The sequence below is a fragment of the Oncorhynchus nerka genome, linkage group LG18 (assembly GCF_034236695.1).
Source record: "Oncorhynchus nerka isolate Pitt River linkage group LG18, Oner_Uvic_2.0, whole genome shotgun sequence".
NCBI classification, from domain to species: domain Eukaryota; kingdom Metazoa; phylum Chordata; class Actinopteri; order Salmoniformes; family Salmonidae; genus Oncorhynchus; species Oncorhynchus nerka.
Window position 1 is genome coordinate 31,017,904 of NC_088413.1, and position 19,415 is coordinate 31,037,318.

A 19,415-nucleotide genomic window follows, 5' to 3' on the forward strand; every position below is an offset into this window, starting at 1 on the left:
CTTCTCCTTCATGGTCTCATCTAGTGCCTGGTGACTGGGTTCATAGAAGGCCTGGACCTGGGTGTAGCCTTCCTCAGTTACCTCATGGTTACCCAACCGAAAACAGACATGGTCACAATGGGGGTTCACCATGAGAGGTACCTAACCTATAAAAAAATAAAGGAGAGCCGCACACTCTAGTAGCTCAGATGCAAAAATATTTGTATCCAATGTTTCGACAGGCAAGCTGTCTTCATCAGGGTATCTAGCCTTTAACACAGCACACAATCCCAACAACACCCAAACAATGGCTATAGGTCAAAGAGGGAGCTCAAAGACTAACCACCTGAGGGTTGTCGCTCCTGCTTCTACCGCCTCTGTCAATGGGTCACAATGTGGGAGGCTGAGCATTAGGGCTGACGCTGACAAGCCGTACGCCTGCCCTACATGTGGGAAGTGTTTCGCTGAAGCGAACTATGTGAAGGAGCACCAGACCGTTCACACCAAGGAGAGGCCCTTCAAATGTAAACTATGTTACAAGAGCCATTCTGCAATGTAGAACGGCTCTTGTAACAAGCGGTAGATGCAGGAACCACAACCCTCAGGTGGTTGGTCTTTGAGTTCCATCCTGGACCTCTAGCCATTGTTTGGGTGTTGTTGGGATTGTGTGCTGTGTTATGGGCTTTAAAAGGGTATTTAAAAAGATATTTAATTGATATTCATGCTCCACGAGGTGAGGCCAAGAACCCAAAGGCCAGCATTTACATGCCCGCCAAAGAAAGGTGGTGGACCAACATTCAAGGATCTGATTATGAAGGAAGAGGTGGTGGTTGCGTTAGGACATTGTACGTCGAACTCGTCATTATGTCTGGTTGGCAAGTATGCAAATGCTTTGTGTACAGAGTGTATGGTTGATGAAACAGTGATGCATGTGTTGATGGATTGTTGTAAGTACAGGGCTCTTTTTATTTTCTTAGTAATACAGGATTCGATAGGAAGGTTTAGTTTATCTTAATGTTTGTTTCTTTATTCGTTTAGTCTATTCATTTAGCTGTGCTTGACTACACACTCCAGTACAGTAGAGGCGGCATGCACCTCTAACGTTTGAGGACCGACATAATATTATAGAAGAAGTAAACGGAAGTCAAGCGACCAAATACAAATTCCACGTTAGCGTTATTGTTTAGACGTGTTACAACACCCTAGACTGAAAAAAAACGAATTAAACTACACCGCATTAAATACTTTCATCGGGTAGTGTTTAATTCGCGTTGGAGACGGGACTTGGTTGATAGATGTTATCTAGGTAACGCTAGCTAGCTGCTTAGCTAACAATGGCTAACTGTATGGTTTTTCACACTCAAATAGCCTCCGTCATGGAGGTGCTAGCGAATGCAGCCGTGGCAGAGATCTGTAAACTCGTAGACGACGACTATGCAGTGTTTCGTTTGGAAATAACTCAAAGCCAGAAAGAAAACGGGGCCTTGCGGAGGAAACTACAGCTATTGGAACTAAAGGTGGCACGGGAGCGCGCAGAGAGGACAATACGAGAGCGCGTCCTCGCCAGTCGTCCCAGTAGTGTCAAGGTCCTCGACCGATACAAAGGAATGACAAGAGGTATATTTTGCATAAGGCTGAGGATGCGCGGCCTGACGACGTTCATATCTCAGTGCCTGTCGCACTGTTCGCTTCTGCGCGTGTATTAGAATTGGGTCTTGTTAAGCAGGATAATAACACTTGCGCGAAGACACTATCATATTCTAACAAGATTATTGATTTACTGCATTTCCTATTATCTACTCAATGAAAGCAATGTGATGCATGTTACATAATAATACATCGATCAGTAAATAGTATATCAAGAATTTGATTAGTTATCTTACATCCTTGTAAATCCTAGACCGTGTATGATATATATACCGTTGAGCATTGACAGTAGCTAACCTACGCCTATTTTCTCCCAATCTCACACTCAGGTGGACATCTCACTGGAGGCCACAGGAGCTTTGTGAAGCCAGCGGGTCACAATACATGGAGCGATGACCAACCAATCACTGTTGACGAGGGCACTCGAACCTCAATTCAGAACATTATTGTGATAGAGGTTAGTGTAATCGAGAGCAATATTAAAGGCGTCTTTTTGTAGGCACTAACGGAGGCTTACAACGCCATTGCTCGTTGGCCAAAGTTTATGGGGAAATTATTATTTGTTTTTTATAAATGCCGAAAATAAGGTCTGATAACACAGGCTTAGATCTTATACGTTGTGTAATATGAAAATCATCAGATAACATAACTGTGAATTTTGAAGCATTTATGTAATCAAAACAAGTGAAACGATGTGCTAACACAAAAATTAAAACTACATCTGCCATTGAAGTCTCGCTAACAGATTTAGCTTACCTTATCAAACGGACCCAAAGTTTCTTGATTATACAACATCGTTCTCAAAACGATAACCTTCCCGCTGTAGAGATATGGTTGCAGCCGGAAGCAAAACATTATACCATCCTTGCGTTTTCGTTCGATCTGGTAAAGGCCTCCACAGACTGTATGATTTTAGCCGTCTTATGTGGGCAAATTCTTAGGTCGTAAACGATTTATAGGAAGCCTTGGCTTGTTCAGTGTGTACCACTACGTGCGTTCGTAGACTCTGACTTTGTCAGGTTTAGAAATGTTTAGCCTTTATCGTAGAGTGGCTGTTGTTAAGAGCTGATCCGGGGGACTGGCCCATAAGAACACAATATAATAGTTTGATTTAAACGGTTACATGCTTTGCAAGAATAACTATTTCCCTAATAATCTTTTTCATGACACATCTGAAATCAGGCGATAATGTGCATTTATCAAAATCCCCAATCAAAATAAACATTCTACCACAGCATCCATGTTATTTTGGGTAAAGCCTATTTGATTCTGAGTTCAGACATATAAAGTTTGTATGTGAAAACTATTTCTAAGATGCATAGTTTTCAGTTTTTCCGAACTCACTTCACTTGTACATAAGCATAGAGTGAGACTTGCGCTGCTGGTGCTGGCACATGCGAATATCAGATACACCGCTGCAGTCGCAGAATGTGACGACAGAAATGATCCCTATTATACAATCTGGCCAGGTTGATAAATATTTTTGTAACATGTAGGTCCGTTTTTGAGTTGCATTCAAAAAATTCAGCCGCACAAATGTAAGTAGAGCTACGTAGAAAGCTAAAAACAAAAAAAAGCTAACTAGAATGTTGGCGGACTGTAGTTTAGACTAGATTACGTAGTCGGCGTAGAGATGTAAAGAAAAAAAATCGGATTTATGTTGTAGTTCAATTTGTATGACCGTTTAGGACTCGTTAGCAATCATAATATCAGTCAATAGTATTGCATAAAAAGTATCTTCAGTCACTCTTTAAACAATCATGTTTACTCTCTCTCCCTTACTTTCATGTAGGCTATTTTTGCTTCGATTTCATCAGCAGCTCTATTTTCCCATGTGTGCTGTTATTCATTAATCTGTGTTGGATGCAGTCTCTCACGATCTGCAAATGTGAGTTGCGGTTTCTTGATTATTGTGAGTTGCTATTTGTTGATTATTAGGAGTACAGTAATACTTCTGGCATTTCTGGAAAGCTCATTCTCCCCTTTTTAAGGAGAACACGTATTTATCCTCTTCACAGTTATGATGGGGAGAAAAATCAGAGCTATAAATTGTTTAACCTGTAGCCAAGGCTTTATAGTATATGGTTAAGTATGGCTGGCATTGGTTACAATCTGCCACAATATCAATGTTGCCAGCTAAGGTATAAGAGGGGATAGTAGAACTAGATGTACAAGGCTATCTGAATGGGCACACGATGGAAGTTAGACGTCGCCTAAATATTTTATTATTTAATAGAAAATAATGCACTGACTTACGTGACTAAAATAGCTGTGAATAAGGAAGTGGAAGCTATTATGTGCACGATGGAAGTTAAGTTGGAGGTTTGTATGAACTCTTCAGTAAAACAAAAATAACTACAATGATTAAAATGATTGTGACTATAACTAGACAAAAATTGTCCAGAGTTGTAGTCAACTGATAATAACTAAAACTAAGAAGGATGAAATTACTAAAATGGGTATTTTAGTCATAAAAACTCAATCTAAAATAGGTGAGAAAATGAACACTGCAGCCATCGATCTCTGTGCTCCCCAAAGAGTCACCCTCCAGGCATGTAGGTTAGCCTGGATGTTTGACGAAATCACCATTTCAGTAGTTCATCAAAGTAGATAAGCCATACTTTTAAGACTGCTAAATAAAAACATTAAATCAATGAATGTATTGTCATGTAGAGATACCTAAGCAACTGCATCTCTCTATCGCTCTTCCTCTCCATGTCTGTCTGCCAGCCCCACTGGCAAGAACCAATGAGAACAGGCAGATGAAGATGCAATTGATTCTGGTCATTGTAGTTCATTACCACATGTTCTGTGCTTAACTATGATGAGTTGGGCAACATATCCCAGAGAGAGATCTCTCCAGAAAAACGGCGCAAACAACACGTTGAGAGCAACAACAAACCAACAACAAACCAACAACAAACTAAATGGAATTCAAATAATTGAGTCCATCAATTAGTTATTTACAAACCAACATTTCGATAAATAACTCAGCATCACAACAAGCTCTTATTTAATCTGAATAAATGATGAACAAACTACAACTGAGATTTACCAATTAGAAACAATTTGAATATCAAACTCACAAAAATTATAATTATACAATTACTAATTGTGATGGTAATTGTGATTGTAGCCATTTGGAAAAAAGAATTATGATGGTGATACCACCACACGTAATATAATTGAAAGCCCAGACTGTCTTTTCAAAGGTACAACAGGACCTGACACAGTGGCATGTATGGCTTTAATTAGAGATACGGATCATAAAGGAATGCCCATTAGAGAGGGCAAATTAATTGCTGAGTCTCAGGAGGATAGGGGAGCTTGTGAGACTTCTCCACGGCGTTGTTATCCAATTCAAGTCATGTACCAATAATAAGCTCCTCTCTTCTTGTCAGTCTGTAGATGCAGATGCTGCAGGGCCCGGAGGATCGCCTCTGGTCAAGCAGGAGAAGTCTGAAGGAGAGGAGGACCCACGGCACAACAGAGACATCCAAACTGGAGCAGCGGCTGGAGTGCCCCCTATAGCCACGGAGGACAACACCACCGCTCCAGTGCAGCCCAGGACCCAACGCAGCATCACGGAGGTCAGTGGAACGCCGAACGCCGTCCTCAAGTCCGAGACAGACACAAAGACTTTAACTGTAACACGCAGGCTCTTACACACAGGATTTGACCACAGATCAGACCCAGAGAGACTGGAGCTGGGGAGACTGGGCTGTCCTCCTGCTCCCAGCTCAGAGTACTTACCAGTATTTCACCAGACCCAGAGGACAGTTCATTCCCGTGGAGATGGTGAAGGTGACACATTAGACACTGGCAGTGATGATCTGTCTTCCTCTTACGCTACAGAGATGGAACCTGGCAACATATCCTTGGGTTTAGAGACACAGATCGATCTGTCTAGAGGGTACTGGAACCAGTACAGTAGTAGTGTATACTCTGAAGGGTGCCTAGATAAGAAAAGTGAGGGTCTGGTCGTAGATGTGAAAGTGGAGGGCGATGCTCCTCCCACATGGAATGCAGATAGTCACCTAGGAGACCGACACTCACAGGGCAGAGAATTCTTAGATTACAGAGGAAGCTTAGAGACTAATCCAAATGTCGCAACCCACTCCCCTTTACACGCGTTCAGGGATCGCAACCCAGTGTCCGCGTCGATGGGGCTTTCTGATTCACAGGGCCCTGTCCTTTTCGATCAGGTCTTGAACTCAAACGACCAAAGGGCAAAGGCTCGGGGAGGTGGAGAAACATCAGGCAATACTAAAGAGAAACGGTTCCTCTGCATGTTCTGTAACAAAGGCTTCAGCTGCCCCCAGAAGGTGGAGAGGCACCAGAGGATCCACACAGGTGAGAAACCCTACAGCTGCCCCCAGTGTGAGAAAAGGTTCTCCCGCCAGGACCACTTGAAGTTGCACCAGAAGGTCCACACAGGGGAGAAACCCTACAGCTGCCCCCAGTGTCACATGCGCTTTACCCAGGCTGGCAACCTGAAGATGCACCTGAAGGTCCACACGGGAGAGAGGCCATTCGCCTGTACGCACTGCGGGAAGAAGTTCTCAGAGAGGAGATACCTCAGGATACACCAGCAGAAAAACCATTCCACTCTAACATAGAAAGTAACCATTCCACTCAATAGCTTCTGGCGTTTAGATCAAACCCTGCATTAAAGACAAAGACTAATTTACATTGTTGTCAACAGAAATTATGCATTTGGAATAACCAGAGTAACAGATTTCAGTGTTGAATATTCATGGGCAGAATATTGCATCCAGACATTGTGATATACACTGAATGTATAAAAAATTAGGAACACCTTCTCTTTCTATGACAGACTGACCAGGTGAATCCAGGTGAAAGGTATGATCCCTTATTGATGTCACCTGTTAAATCAACTTCAGTCTGTAAATGAAGGGGAGGAGGCAGGTTAAAGAAGGATTTTAAAGCCTTGTGACATGGATAGTATGTGTGTGCCATTTAGAGGGTAACTGGGCAAGACAGACTAAAGTGCCTTTGAATGGGGTATGATTGTAGGTGCCAGGCGTACTGGTTTGAGTGTGTCAAGAACCGCAATTCTGCTGGGTGTTTCACTCAACATTTCCCTGTGTGTATCAAGAATGGTCCACCACCCAAAGGACATCCAGCTAACTTAACACAACTTTGGAAGCATTGGAGTCAACATGGGCCAGCATCTCTGTGGAACGCTTTCGACATCTTTTTGAGTCCATGTCCTGACGAATTAAGGCTGTTCTGAGGGCAAAAGGGGGTGCAACTCAGTATTAGGAAGGTGTTCCTTATGTTTTGTACACTCAGTGTATAAGGCACATTCACACCTGAGAAATCTGTTTCATATTGTGTTTGTGCTGTGTATGAGATATGATGTTCACAAATGAACCCAAAACACTTTTAATGAGAAAATGAATAGTTTATGAAGATCATGCAGATTTCTTTGATGTGTATGTGTGGTTTTCATATGGTATATTTAACACTTGTTTATTTTTAGCCCCTTCCACTTGTGGAAATTGGTCAATATGGATTGAGACAAATTGAAATTTCTAACAGATCAACTATTAAAAGCATATGCATTACCATGGTAGAAATTGAAGGAGAACACTTTAGAGTTGATGGGGAAATTATTTGACCAAAGGTGAAGACAACAGTTCACCTGACACAAGACTGAATCCAAACATTACACGGTTGATTTTATGTGCATTGGACATTTACTGTACTTTTCATGGGATTTGTCAATAACAAAATCTGAAAATACTCTGGAAACATTCAGTAACAAAATATGAATATTCATTGTAATTTTGGAGTGGGAGCAAGATAAGTAAAAAATGGTTTGAGTCAAATGTATTTATATAGCCCTTCTTACATCAGCTGATATATCAAAGTGCTGTACAGAAACCCAGCCTAAAACCCCAAACAGCAAGCAATGCAGGTGTAGAAGCACGGTGGCAGGAAAAACTCCCTAGGAAGAAACCTAGAGAGGAACCAAGCTATGAGGGGTGGCCAGTCCTCTTCTGGCTGTGCCGGGTGGAGATTATAACAGAACATGGCCAAGATGTTCAAATGTTCATAAATGACCAGCATGGTCAAATAATAATAATCACAGTAGTTGTTGAGGGTGCAACAAGTCAGCACCTCAGGAGTAAATGTCAGTTGGCTTTTCATAGCCGATCATTAAGAGTATCTCTACCGCTCCTGCTGTCTCTAGAGAGTTGAAAACAGCAGGTCTGGGACAGGTAGCACATCCAGCTCAGGGTTCCATAGCCGCAGGCAGAACAGTTGAAACTGGAGCAGCAGCACGGCCAGGTGGACTGGGGACAGCAAGGAGTCATCATGCCAGGTAGTCCTGAGGCATGGTCCTAGGGCTCAGGTCCTCAGAGAGAATTAGAGAGAGAGCATACTTAAATTCACACAGGACATGGGATAAGACAGAAGGAATACTCCAGATATAACAGACTGACCCTAGCCCCCCGACACATAAACTACTGCAGCATAAATACTGGAGACTGAGACGGGAGCGGTCAGGAGACACTGCTGCCCCATCCAATGATACCCCCGGACAGGGCCAAACAGGCAGGATATAACCCCACCCACTTTTCCAAAGCACAGCCCCCACACCACTAGAGGGATATCTTCAACCACCAACTTACCATCCTGAGACAAGGCTGAGTATAGCCCACAAAGTTCTCCGCCACGGCACAACCCAATGGGGGGCGCCAACCCAGTGAGAGGTCTAACTGGTTAAAGAAGTATGCATTGTTTCGAAGTAATTTCAGTGCACTTTTATGACTTTATGGCTTATTTGAGCTCTGCTTGCATTGTCATTGAGGAACTGAAGCAAGCACACTTGCAGTTTTTTGTTTGGAACACAACCCTGCGTCCCCACCATCACACAATTCGAGACCTTGGGACTATAAAGGCTCTCACATTTTGGTCAAAAATGTGTTATTCACATAGTTGCTCTTTAGTTGGTACTCCACATGTGTGATGTCAGATTTGTGATAAAGACAACTTACGATGGTAAAAGAAAAAGTGATATCTTCGCAAACATCTTTGAAACCCAGGTTGACATTTCAAAGCCATAAGGCTCTATCTGTGAATGACCCCCCCACCCCCCCCCCAAAAAACTGATTTGCAAATGTCGCAAGATTTTTATACCCTGCACTTCAGGTACCTTTTAAAGTGAGGAACCTTATTGGGTTATGAAAGAAGAATTCATTACAAAACAGTTCTGAGATCTGGGATGAGAACTTTGATGCTCAATATCTCAGAACTATGCTTTGCGCAGATAGAACTTTAAACTCCCAAGGTCACAAATTACTGTAGCTGTTTACGTAATCTCACATTTTTCTATTGGAAATCCCAATCTGGGTCAGGTGGCAGCGTATCCATTTGACAGCGTATCCTATTGTCAACATGACTAGCTAATACAGTGGTAGGCTTTCAAAAGGTACTTCAGACAAACAGACTGTAATTTTGGTGCTCATAGAATGGAGTCATGAGTGTATTCAAGTGCGTGTTCCGCGGCTAAGGTTCTACACAATACGACAAACACAGGCTCATTGTGTTCAGGACAACCCAGGGTTTAACGCATGTCATCCTTGTAACTGTGGATCAAACATAGCGATCATAAACGTTGATACTCTAAATTACATGTTTTCCAATATGAAAATGTGAAGTGCACATTTGGACTCACAGGTGTGTGATTTGCTTGTATGACATCAGTGGTAGTTATTATAATCCTCAACGTCTCATCTTTCAGAACGCATTGACTCAATTTCCAGCATTCCCCTCACTCAGACAACAACAAATGTGCTAAAGTAACCCAATTAACAGGTGGGATGGGGACATCTTGTTGCGCAGTGCTCAAGTTTATAACGGCTGTCAGTTAAATCTCATACAGTGATGTACAGCCACTGCATTCCAATTTAGGCGCTTATCAATGACAAAATCTTGTATTTTCAACCCGTACACGGAATGACGGGGTGTGAGTGGAAAGGGTTAATATACACAAAATGGGACTTTTCATTCTAAGACTTTCATTGAGACTCTCTTTAGTATACATCACATCTGATCTCACCCTATTCTGCATACATACAACAGCACTTTATAACCAATATACACTTACTAAATATACCTACACATACCCACACACTAACAAACACCTACTGTACACGTCATTATAGTTTAGTCAGGTTTGTCTGATTTTTATTTTATTTTTACTTATCATAGCTGACTTGTGTTTTTACCCACATTTATGTCCACCATGATGGGTTTAACAACAATGAAGTCATTATATAACTACAGTAGGGATGGGTAAACACACCACGTTGAAAGTCCATGCCTTTCAATCATCAAACCATCAATGCTGCATTATGTACCTTTTTGGGCGACCCCACCAAATTCACATAGAAATGACAGTTGTAGATCTGTCATTCTTATTGAAAGCAAGTCTAATAAGCGGTAGATCTGTTCTATGTGCACTATTTTTATGCTTCGCGTTCGTAAGTTTAATTTTTGCGTCTTTAACTTCCGGTTTTGTACACCAGCTGGAAATACTTTTTGGTTATTGACAAGATATTTCACAGCGGTTTAGATGGTACAACGATTCTCTACACTTAGATAGGGTTGGGCGGTATCCAGATTGTCATACTGTCCTCTCAACCCAGGAAACAAACAAATAAAAGCCCATTGGGTGTCTGTTACCAGAATTCTCACAAAATTGTCACAATTAATAGCGAATTTCCATGGAGACTGATAGCTAAATATGTTAACAAGCGCAAACGAAAATAAACTAATTGCAAAGACAGGCAATCCAGCTCATGAAGTTAAACATACAGTGGGGCAAAAAAGTATTTAGTCAGCCACCAATTGTGCAAGTTCTCCCACTTAAAAAGATGAGAGGCCTGTCATTTTCATCATAGGTACACTTCAACTATGACAGATAAAATGAGGAAAAAACATCCAGAAAATCACATTGTAGGATTTTTTATGAATTTATTTGCAAATTATGGTGGAAAATAGGTATTTGGTCACCTACAAACAAGCAAGTTTTCTGGCTCTCACAGACCTGTAACTTCTTCTTTAAGAGGCTCCTCTGTCCTCCACTCGTTACCTGTATTAATGGCACCTGTTTGAACTTATCAGTATAAAATACACCTGTCCACAACCTCAAACAGTCACACTCCAAACTCCACTATGGCCAAGACCAAAGAGCTGTCAAAGGACACCAGAAACAAAATTGTAGACCTGCACCAGGCTGGGAAGAACCACACGGGGGGACCTAGTGAATGACCTGCAGAGAGCTGGGACCAAAGTAACAAAGCCTACCATCAGTAACACACTACGCCGCAAGGGACTCAAATCCTGCAGTGCCAGACATGTCCCCCTGCTTAAGCCAGTACATGTCCAGGCCCGTCTGAAGTTTGCTAGAGAGCATTTGGATGATCCAGAAGAAGATTGGGAGAATGTCATATGGTCAGATGAAACCAAAATATAACTTTTTGGTAAAAACTCAACTCGTCGTGTTTGGAGGACAAAGAATGCAAAGTTGCATCCAAAGAACACCATACCTACTGTAAAGCATGGGGGTGGAAACATCATGCTTTGGGGCTGTTTTTCTGCAAAGGGACCAGGACGACTGATCCGTGTAAAGGAAAGAATGAATGGGGCCATGTATCGTGAGATTTTGAGTGAAAACCTCATTCCATCAACAAGGGCATTGAAGATGAAACGTGGCTGGGACTTTCACATGACAATGATCCCAAACACACCGCCCGGGCAACGAAAGAGTGGTTTCGTAAGAAGCATTTCAAGGTCCTGGAGTGGCCTAGCCAGTCTCCAGATCTCAACCCCATAGAAAATCTTTGGAGGGAGTTGAAAGTCTGTGTTGCCCAGCAACAGCCCCAAAACATCACTGCTCTAGAGGAGATCTGCATGGAGGAATGGGCCAAAATACCAGCAACAGTGTGTGAAAACCTTGTGAAGACTTACAGAAAACGTTTGACCTCTGTCAGGGTCAACAAAGGGTATATAACAAAGTATTGAAATAAACTTTTGTTATTGACCAAATACTTATTTTCCACCATAATTTGCAAATAAATTCATTAAAAATCCTACAATGTGATTTTCTGGATTTTTTTTTCTTTTCATTTTGTCTGTCATAGTTGAAGTGTACCTATGATGGAAATTACAGGCCTCTCTCATCTTTTTAAGTGGGAGAACTTGCACAATTGGTGGCTGACTAAATACTTTTTTGCCCCACTGTAGATATAGGTAGGAGCTACAGAATGTAATTTTTTGGTGAGTTTGGACATTTACAAACAAATGTGAATGACAGACATTGTGCAAATTAACAAAGTTTTGATACATACAGTACTGGCTCTCAAGCAGCATGTCTACAACTGTGTATGTGTGGAGTCTGTAGTCGCTAGTGCAACGGGCCTACCTGCTACGAGAAGAGAGAAATGCAAGGAAATCAAGATAAGTGGCAGCTGTTCAAATAACTAATCCAAATGGCTTTGACTTCTCAAACACGACAGAAAGTTGACACAATATGATGCCCCACCACCTTATTAAAACAGACACTGACTTAGCAAGTTCAACTAGGGTTCGTGTTAACGCAAAAAAATAAATATCTTGCTGCGTTAGGTAAACGCAGATCTAAAATGCTTCTTATTGTAAATTCTGCTCGGCATCAGAGCAATTTTGTACTTCAGTTGCAACTCATCTTGAATGAGAATTCACGAACAGGCAGACAGTAATCTGAGTGATGTGTAGCTTTTTTTCTCCGGTACATTTCTTGGTGTAGCCAGCCTATTTTCGATGGTAAAGTGCTAGATTCACTTTAAGCAAAATATTAGGACAAGTAGCCAGCTACCTTCTTTATATGATAGGTCTAAACATTAGAAAGATATTGGCCATCCATTGTTTTTGGTAGAAAAAAGACAGCTTTTTCATTGTAAGTTCATTTACTTGTGTGGCTGCCAGCCAAATTGCGTTGCACTTCTGTTGTCATTTTATGGAAATTAATCTATTTTCTGCCTGTGTTGCACTAATGTATTTTCTGTGAAGAAAAACTATAGTTGCACGTCCTTGATCACTCTATTGAAGAAAAAAAACTCCCAGTTGACTTTAAATATAAAACGCGACCCCTGTCAATACACAGCTGGATTTAACTGCTCCCGCTTTCCCCTGTAGTGCTATTTACAAACAAACACGTGACTGGCTCAACTGTGCTGGGGACCTAAGTAAGCTTCGTGTTGATGCCATGTTTCATGAGCTGAAATAAAAGATCCCTGAAATTTTCCATATGCACAACAAAACGTAATTCTCTCAAATGTTGTCCATACATTTCTTTACATCCCTGTTAGTGAGCATTTCTCCTTTGCCAAGATAATCCATCCACCTAACAGGTGTGGCATATCAAGAAAATGATTAAACAGCATGCTCATTACACAGGTGCACCTTGTGCTGGGGACAAAGGACACTCTTTAATGTGATTGCAGGATAGTCCATTAGAGCTGTTGCCAGAGAATTGAATGTTCATTCATTCACTATCAGCCACCTCCATTTTAGAAAATTTGGCATTATGTCCAACTGGCCTCACAACCACAGACCATGTGTAACCACGCCAGCCAAGGACCTCCACATCTGGCTTCTTCACCTGAGGGATCGTCTGAGACCAGCCACCTGGACAACTGATGAAACTGGGTTTGCATCAGTGTTTCTGCAAAAACTGTCAAACTGTTTTAGGGAAGCTCATCTGCATGCTCATCGTCCTCACCAGGGTCATGACCTGACTGCAGTTCGGCATCATAACCAACTTCAGTGGGCAAATACTCAACTTTGATGGCCACTGGCACGCTGGAGAAGTTTGCTCTTCATGCATGAATCCCGGTTTCCACTGTACTGGGCAGATGGCGTCGTGTGGGCGAGCGGTTTGCTGATGTCAACGTTCTGAACGGAGTGCCTCATGATGGCGATGGGGTTATGGTATGGGCAGGCATAAGCTACATACAATGAACACAATTGCATTTTATCAATGGCAATTTGAATGCACAGAGTTGCCGTGACGAGATCCTGAGGCCCATTGTCGTGCCATTCATCTGCCTACATCACCTCATGTTTCAGCATGATAATGCACGGCCCCATGTCTCAAGGATCTGTACACAGTTCCTGTTCTTTCCCAGTTCTTCCATGGCCTGCATACTTACCAGACATGTCACCCATAGAGCATGTTTGTGATGCTCTGGATCGTCGTGTACGAAAGTGTTCCAGTTCCCGCCAATATCCAACAACTTTGCACAGCCATTGAAGAAGAGTGGGACAACATTCCACAGGCCAGTCAACAGCCTGATCAACTCTATGTGAAGTAGATGTGTCGCGCTGCACGAGGCAAATGGTGGTCACGCCAGATACTGACTGGCTTTCTGATCCACGCCCCTACTTGTTTTTAAGGTATCTGTGACCAACAGATGCATATCTGTATTCCCAGTCATGTGAAATCCATAGATTAGGGCCAAATTAATTTATTTCAATTGACTGATTTCCTTATAAGAACTGTAACAATGTAAAATCTTTGAAATTGCTCCATGTAGCATTTTTATGTTTTTGTTCAGTGTACATTTGTTATAGTATCAAATCAACTAACATGTTTGCATAGTGTCATATCATTTACATTTACATTTAAGTCATTTAGCAGACGCTCTTATCCAGAGCGACTTACACTAGTATGTTTGTATAGTACTCATAGCAATCCCTCATTGCCCAATCAGAAGATGCTCCATAGCAGGATGCTCATATCAGATTTCTTGATCCAACGTCCTCTCACTCTGTATCTCTTACAGTCAGTAGACATGGAGGATGGGAAGCCTGATCTGCTGCTGGTCAAAGAGGAGACTATAGAAGATGAACCAGAGAGCATTGACCTGCTGATGGGGGAGCAAGGTAAGAGAGAAATACATGTAGCCTCCATACAGTAATATATCTTCAATGGGAATAGTGATGCGCCTGGCTATTATAATTTTGAAAAAACGTTTTTTTCATAAAATGAAGTTAATACAACATGTTTACATACAAAAACACACATCATAACGTATGAACATGACCAGGGCCTGATTTCCCTATAGCGATGGAACGTAGGCGTACAAGTTTTTTTTACAGATGCGTCTTTCTTACAACGTCCTAAAATGTAACATGCGTTTCCCAAAACACCAAGCAGAGAGAACGTTCGCTAAGTGCGTTGTTGAGGCATGTGTCGATACTGATAGGATCGAAAGAACGGCAGCCCTGCTCTCAGATCAGCGTTCTCCCTTTCCAATCTTACCTTTAACATTTGAATTATTCCACGATACTGACGACGGATCAGCTCCTAGACATAGTATCACCTATGGCTACAAATATTGAGGTGGCTTATTCTAATGCTTACCCTATAATAATGCACTAGATCAAGGTTTGGAACATCGTTGCGCACATGTTACACATCATGACATATATTGAGGCCAAAATTACAGACAGTAGCATACAAAGAGCTAAATAAAGCTCCATTGAATTAACATTCAAAATACAGGTCTCTGTAGCCTATAGGCCTACTATTTTTATTTTAATACAGTCATCTAGGTTTTCATTTGAAGCATCTTTATATCCTTTGCTTGTTATGCAAAGAAATGAGCAACTTTGTATTTGTAGTTTTGTAGTCACTGTCACATTCGTTCTGAAGTTGTCGGCTGTCACAGAAAGACCGGTAAACATCTTGATTTTGTGTTTAGCGGACATCTTGATTGTGTGTATAAAGTGATGCGGATGGGCAAAAAAGCATCTAACGACGTACTTAGCTGTTCTACATGTGCTCTGAGGCAGTCGTTAAACAACAAGCGTTTTCAAGAGCAACTTTAGTAATGATGGTTTTGGGAAACCGATTAACGATGCTCATATGAAGGTTAGCCTGAACATAGCCTTAAGATGCTTTTGGGAAACCGGCCCAGGTAACTAACTAAAAAAAGCTCTACATGTAAAGTTCTCTGCCATGTTTTTAAAGTCTGTTTTCTAAACGCATCCTGCAGGTAGTTGGCTGGAGGATAACAGAGAAGACTGGTCGGCCATCTTGGATTCCCAGAACCAGACGGGTGCCAAGGGCCCAGTGGATAACATCACTGAGCAGGACAGGACCAGAGGCGACATAGTGGAGGTCAGTGGATGGGACAGCATCTTCAACTCTGGACTGGGGAACAACACTGTTTACCACAACCAGAAACAGACAGTCGAACACAAAACAACAACTGAACATAGTCTCCATGACAACAGACTGGCTGAGACCAGGGCGAGGCGTAGATTTTGTCTGCGGGGACGGGGAGGTGTCGGTATGCAGCGGGAGAGAACAGACACAGACTCCTCAAGTGATGCTCCGGCCTGCTCCTATAGTTGTGATTCAGAGAGACTGACGGCGCCTCAGGTTAACCCCCTAACAGGTGCTGCCTTCAGCCTGCCTTCTATAGGATCTATCAACTGGAACATGGACCCTGCGACAACACAGACAGTCCCTGGCCTTCGTCCTCCTCACACTCTCCTTATGTTAAACCAGACCTCGGACAATGCCAAAACACTAAATGGCTACACAAGCCCATTGACAAATGATGGTAATAGAGACGGAATCAGTAAAGGTGTCAGCACCAAAGAAAAGCGCTTCCCGTCTTCATTCTGTGGGAAAGTCTTCAGTTTCCCCGAACAGGTGGAGCTCCACCAGAGGATGCACACAGGAGGGAAACCTTTCGGCTGCCACCTGTGCCGGGTCAGTTTTTCAGACTCGTCCAACCTGAAGAGGCACCTGAGGGTCCACACAGGGGAGAAGCCGTACAGTTGCCCCCAGTGTGAGAAGAGGTTCTCCCGCCAGCACAATATGAAGATGCACCTGAAGGTCCACACGGGATAGATGTCGTTCGCCTGTACGCACTGCAGGAAGGGGTTCTCAGAGAAGAGCTTCCTGAGGACACAACAGAAAATGCACACAGCCCATGTATAGTAATATGTACAGTGCCTTCACAAGGTTTTCACACCCCTTGATTTTTCCACATTTTGTTGTTACAGCCTGAATTTAAAATGGATTACATTTAGATTTTTTGGTCACTGGCCTACACACAATATCCCACAATTTCAAAGTGTAATTATGTTTTTAGAAATGTTTGCAAATTAATACAAAATGAAAAGCTGAAACCCCTTTGTTATGGCAAGCCTAAATAAGGTCAGGAGTAAACATGTGCTTAACAAGTCTCATAATAAGTTTCATGGACTCACTCTGTGTGCAATGATAGTGTTTAACATATTTATTTTTATGACTACCTCATCTCTGTACCCCACACATACAATTATCTTTAAAGTCCTTCAATCGAGCAGTGAATTTCAAACAGATTCAACCACAAAGACCAGGGAGGTTTTCCAATGCTCCGCAAAGAAGGGCACCTATTTGTAGATGGGTACAAATTTTAAAAAAGCAGACATTGAATATCCTTCTGAGAATGGTGAAGTTATGAATTACACTTTGAATGAAGTATCAATACACCCAGTCACTACAAAGATACAGGCGTCCTTCCTAACTCAGTTTCCGGAGAGGAAGGAAACCACTCGGGGATTTCACCATGAGGACAATGGTGACTTTAAAATAGTTTGAGTTTAATGGTTGTGATGTGAGAACTGAGGATGGATCAACAACATTGTAGTTACTCCACAATACTAACCTAATTGACAGAGTGAAAAGAAGGAAGCCTAAACATTCCAAAACATACATCCTGTTTTCCAAAAAATTGACAAAGCAATTAACTTTTTTGTCTTGAAAACGAAGTGTTATGTTTGGGGCAAATCCAATAAAACACATTACTGAGTACCACTCTCTATATTTTCCAAGCATAGTGCTGGCTACATCATGTTATGGGTATGCTTGGAATTGTTAAGGAATGGGACGTTTTTCAGGATAAAAAAAGAAACGGAAGCTAAGCACAGGCAAAATCCTAGAGGAAAACCTAGTTCAGTCTGCTTTCCACCAGACACTGGGAGATTAATTCCCCTTTCACTAGGACAATAACCTAAAACACAAGGCCAAATCTACACTGGAGTTGCTTACCAAGAAGAAAATAAATGTTCTTGAGTGGCCGAGTTACAGTTTTGACTTAAATCTGCTTAAATCTATGGCAAGACCTGAAAATTGTTGTCTAGCAATGGTCAACAATCAATTTGACAGAGCTTGAAGAATTTTGATTTAAGAATAATGGGCAAATGTTGAACAATCCAGGTGTGGAAAGCTCTTAGAGACTTACCCAGAAAAACTCACAGCTGTAATCGCTGCCAAAAGTGATTCTAACATGTATTGACTCGGTTGGGTTGAATACTTATATGATGTAGAAACAGTAGATTAGTGTTTTCTAATTATTTACTTTTTTTTTACTGATGTTTGATCGTATTTTTAATAAGATCATTGACAAAAAAATTACAAATCCAATTTATCCCACTTTGTAACACAACAATGTGGAAAAATTCAAGGTATGTGAATACTTTCTGAAGGCACTGTAGTACTATTTAGTTAGTTTGTAGTTAATTCTGCTGGTTTGGGTTGTAGTAGGGAACTGGATGAGGTGAACTGAGGAAAGAATGAGTATGATAAGGCAGAGTAGATGATATGGTGGTGATGATGTCTGTAAAAATGCTTCACTGATGAAGTGACAACCTGTCATGTTGTTTGACGTTGGTGTTTTATGAGGAAATGATAGTGCCTTAATTCATGTTTACTTGACATAAAGTAGTGAAGATGTGTGTAATGTTGAATCTTTTCAAAAACCATTCTAAAATGTTTTTCATCAAAGCGAGATTTACTTAAAAGTTCAAGTGTTACCATACTGAGAAAAGTTACTACCTTGTTATGTATTGTTTTGTACAATAAAAGTACTGTACACCAGGTTACGTGAATGTATGACCATTTTGTTCAAATTAAATACATAATTGACTCTGTGCTGTCTGACTTGGTTATTTTTGTATCATTGCAGATACTGAATTTCCCTTCTCTCAGTCGAACCAAAACATACTTAATTCCTGAATCAACACATATGGAATTTTTTTTATAATAAACTCCAATGACTCCATATTGTTAGGTACTTTAATCACATTGTTAGAGATGGGCTTGACATTTTATAATAGGTCATGTTCAGCAAAGACTTAGAAACCTTTATATGCTCTTCGGTACAATTAGTTTTTAGGGCAGTGACAGGATCTCTGAAGCGGCTGGTGACAAACAATGGCCCCGGATCAGGACCATGGATCAGGAGTGTCGCTGTTCCTTCCGGAGTCGGAACCAGGACCGAACTACGAGATACAGAGACTCTCCATCACCACCACACAGAACACAACCAGTGGACAGGTAGACTGAACATCTTCAGTCTTGGTCGTCATCAGAGAGACAGAGGTTCCAGTCAGGGATCCAGTCTGCAGAACTGACCCTTCTCTTCACAGTCTCAGTGCAGGGATGGAGCAGGTCCCGGTGCTGATAGAGATAGACCCTCCTGTTTCTATGATACAAACACCACCATATCCATGATGATCAGAGCAGGTCATCCTGGGAACCAGTGGCGAACCTTGAAGGCCTTCTAAGCCTTCAGAGAGGATATATAGATTGATTTGAATGTTTTTGTGAATAGCCTGCTATTTCTTTGACACTATTTGATGCTGTCTATCTGTCGTGTCTGTGTTTGACCAAAACCGCGCTCTCTTTTAGCCATGGAGTGCTATGTATTACG

At 41.7% G+C, this 19,415-nt stretch overlaps 1 protein-coding gene across 2 annotated transcripts; it reads left to right on the forward strand.

Moving 5' to 3' along the window:
- The first annotated feature begins 1,104 nt into the window (after positions 1-1,104).
- On the forward strand, positions 1,105-18,633 carry LOC115145654 (zinc finger protein 347-like). 2 transcript variants are annotated; one of them, XM_029687177.2, is made up of 5 exons: positions 1,105-1,596; positions 1,956-2,083; positions 5,028-5,216; positions 14,487-14,586; positions 15,702-18,633. In XM_029687177.2, the coding sequence occupies exons 1-5, from the start codon at positions 1,314-1,316 to the stop codon at positions 16,565-16,567; spliced, it is 1,566 nt and encodes a 521-aa protein (XP_029543037.2). In that variant the 5' UTR covers positions 1,105-1,313; the 3' UTR covers positions 16,568-18,633. The 2 variants fall into 2 exon arrangements, with proteins under 2 accessions (XP_029543037.2, XP_064860051.1); XM_065003979.1 differs by lacking the exons at positions 14,487-14,586; positions 15,702-18,633 and having other exon boundaries at positions 5,028-7,481.
- Positions 18,634-19,415: the final 782 nt, after the last annotated feature.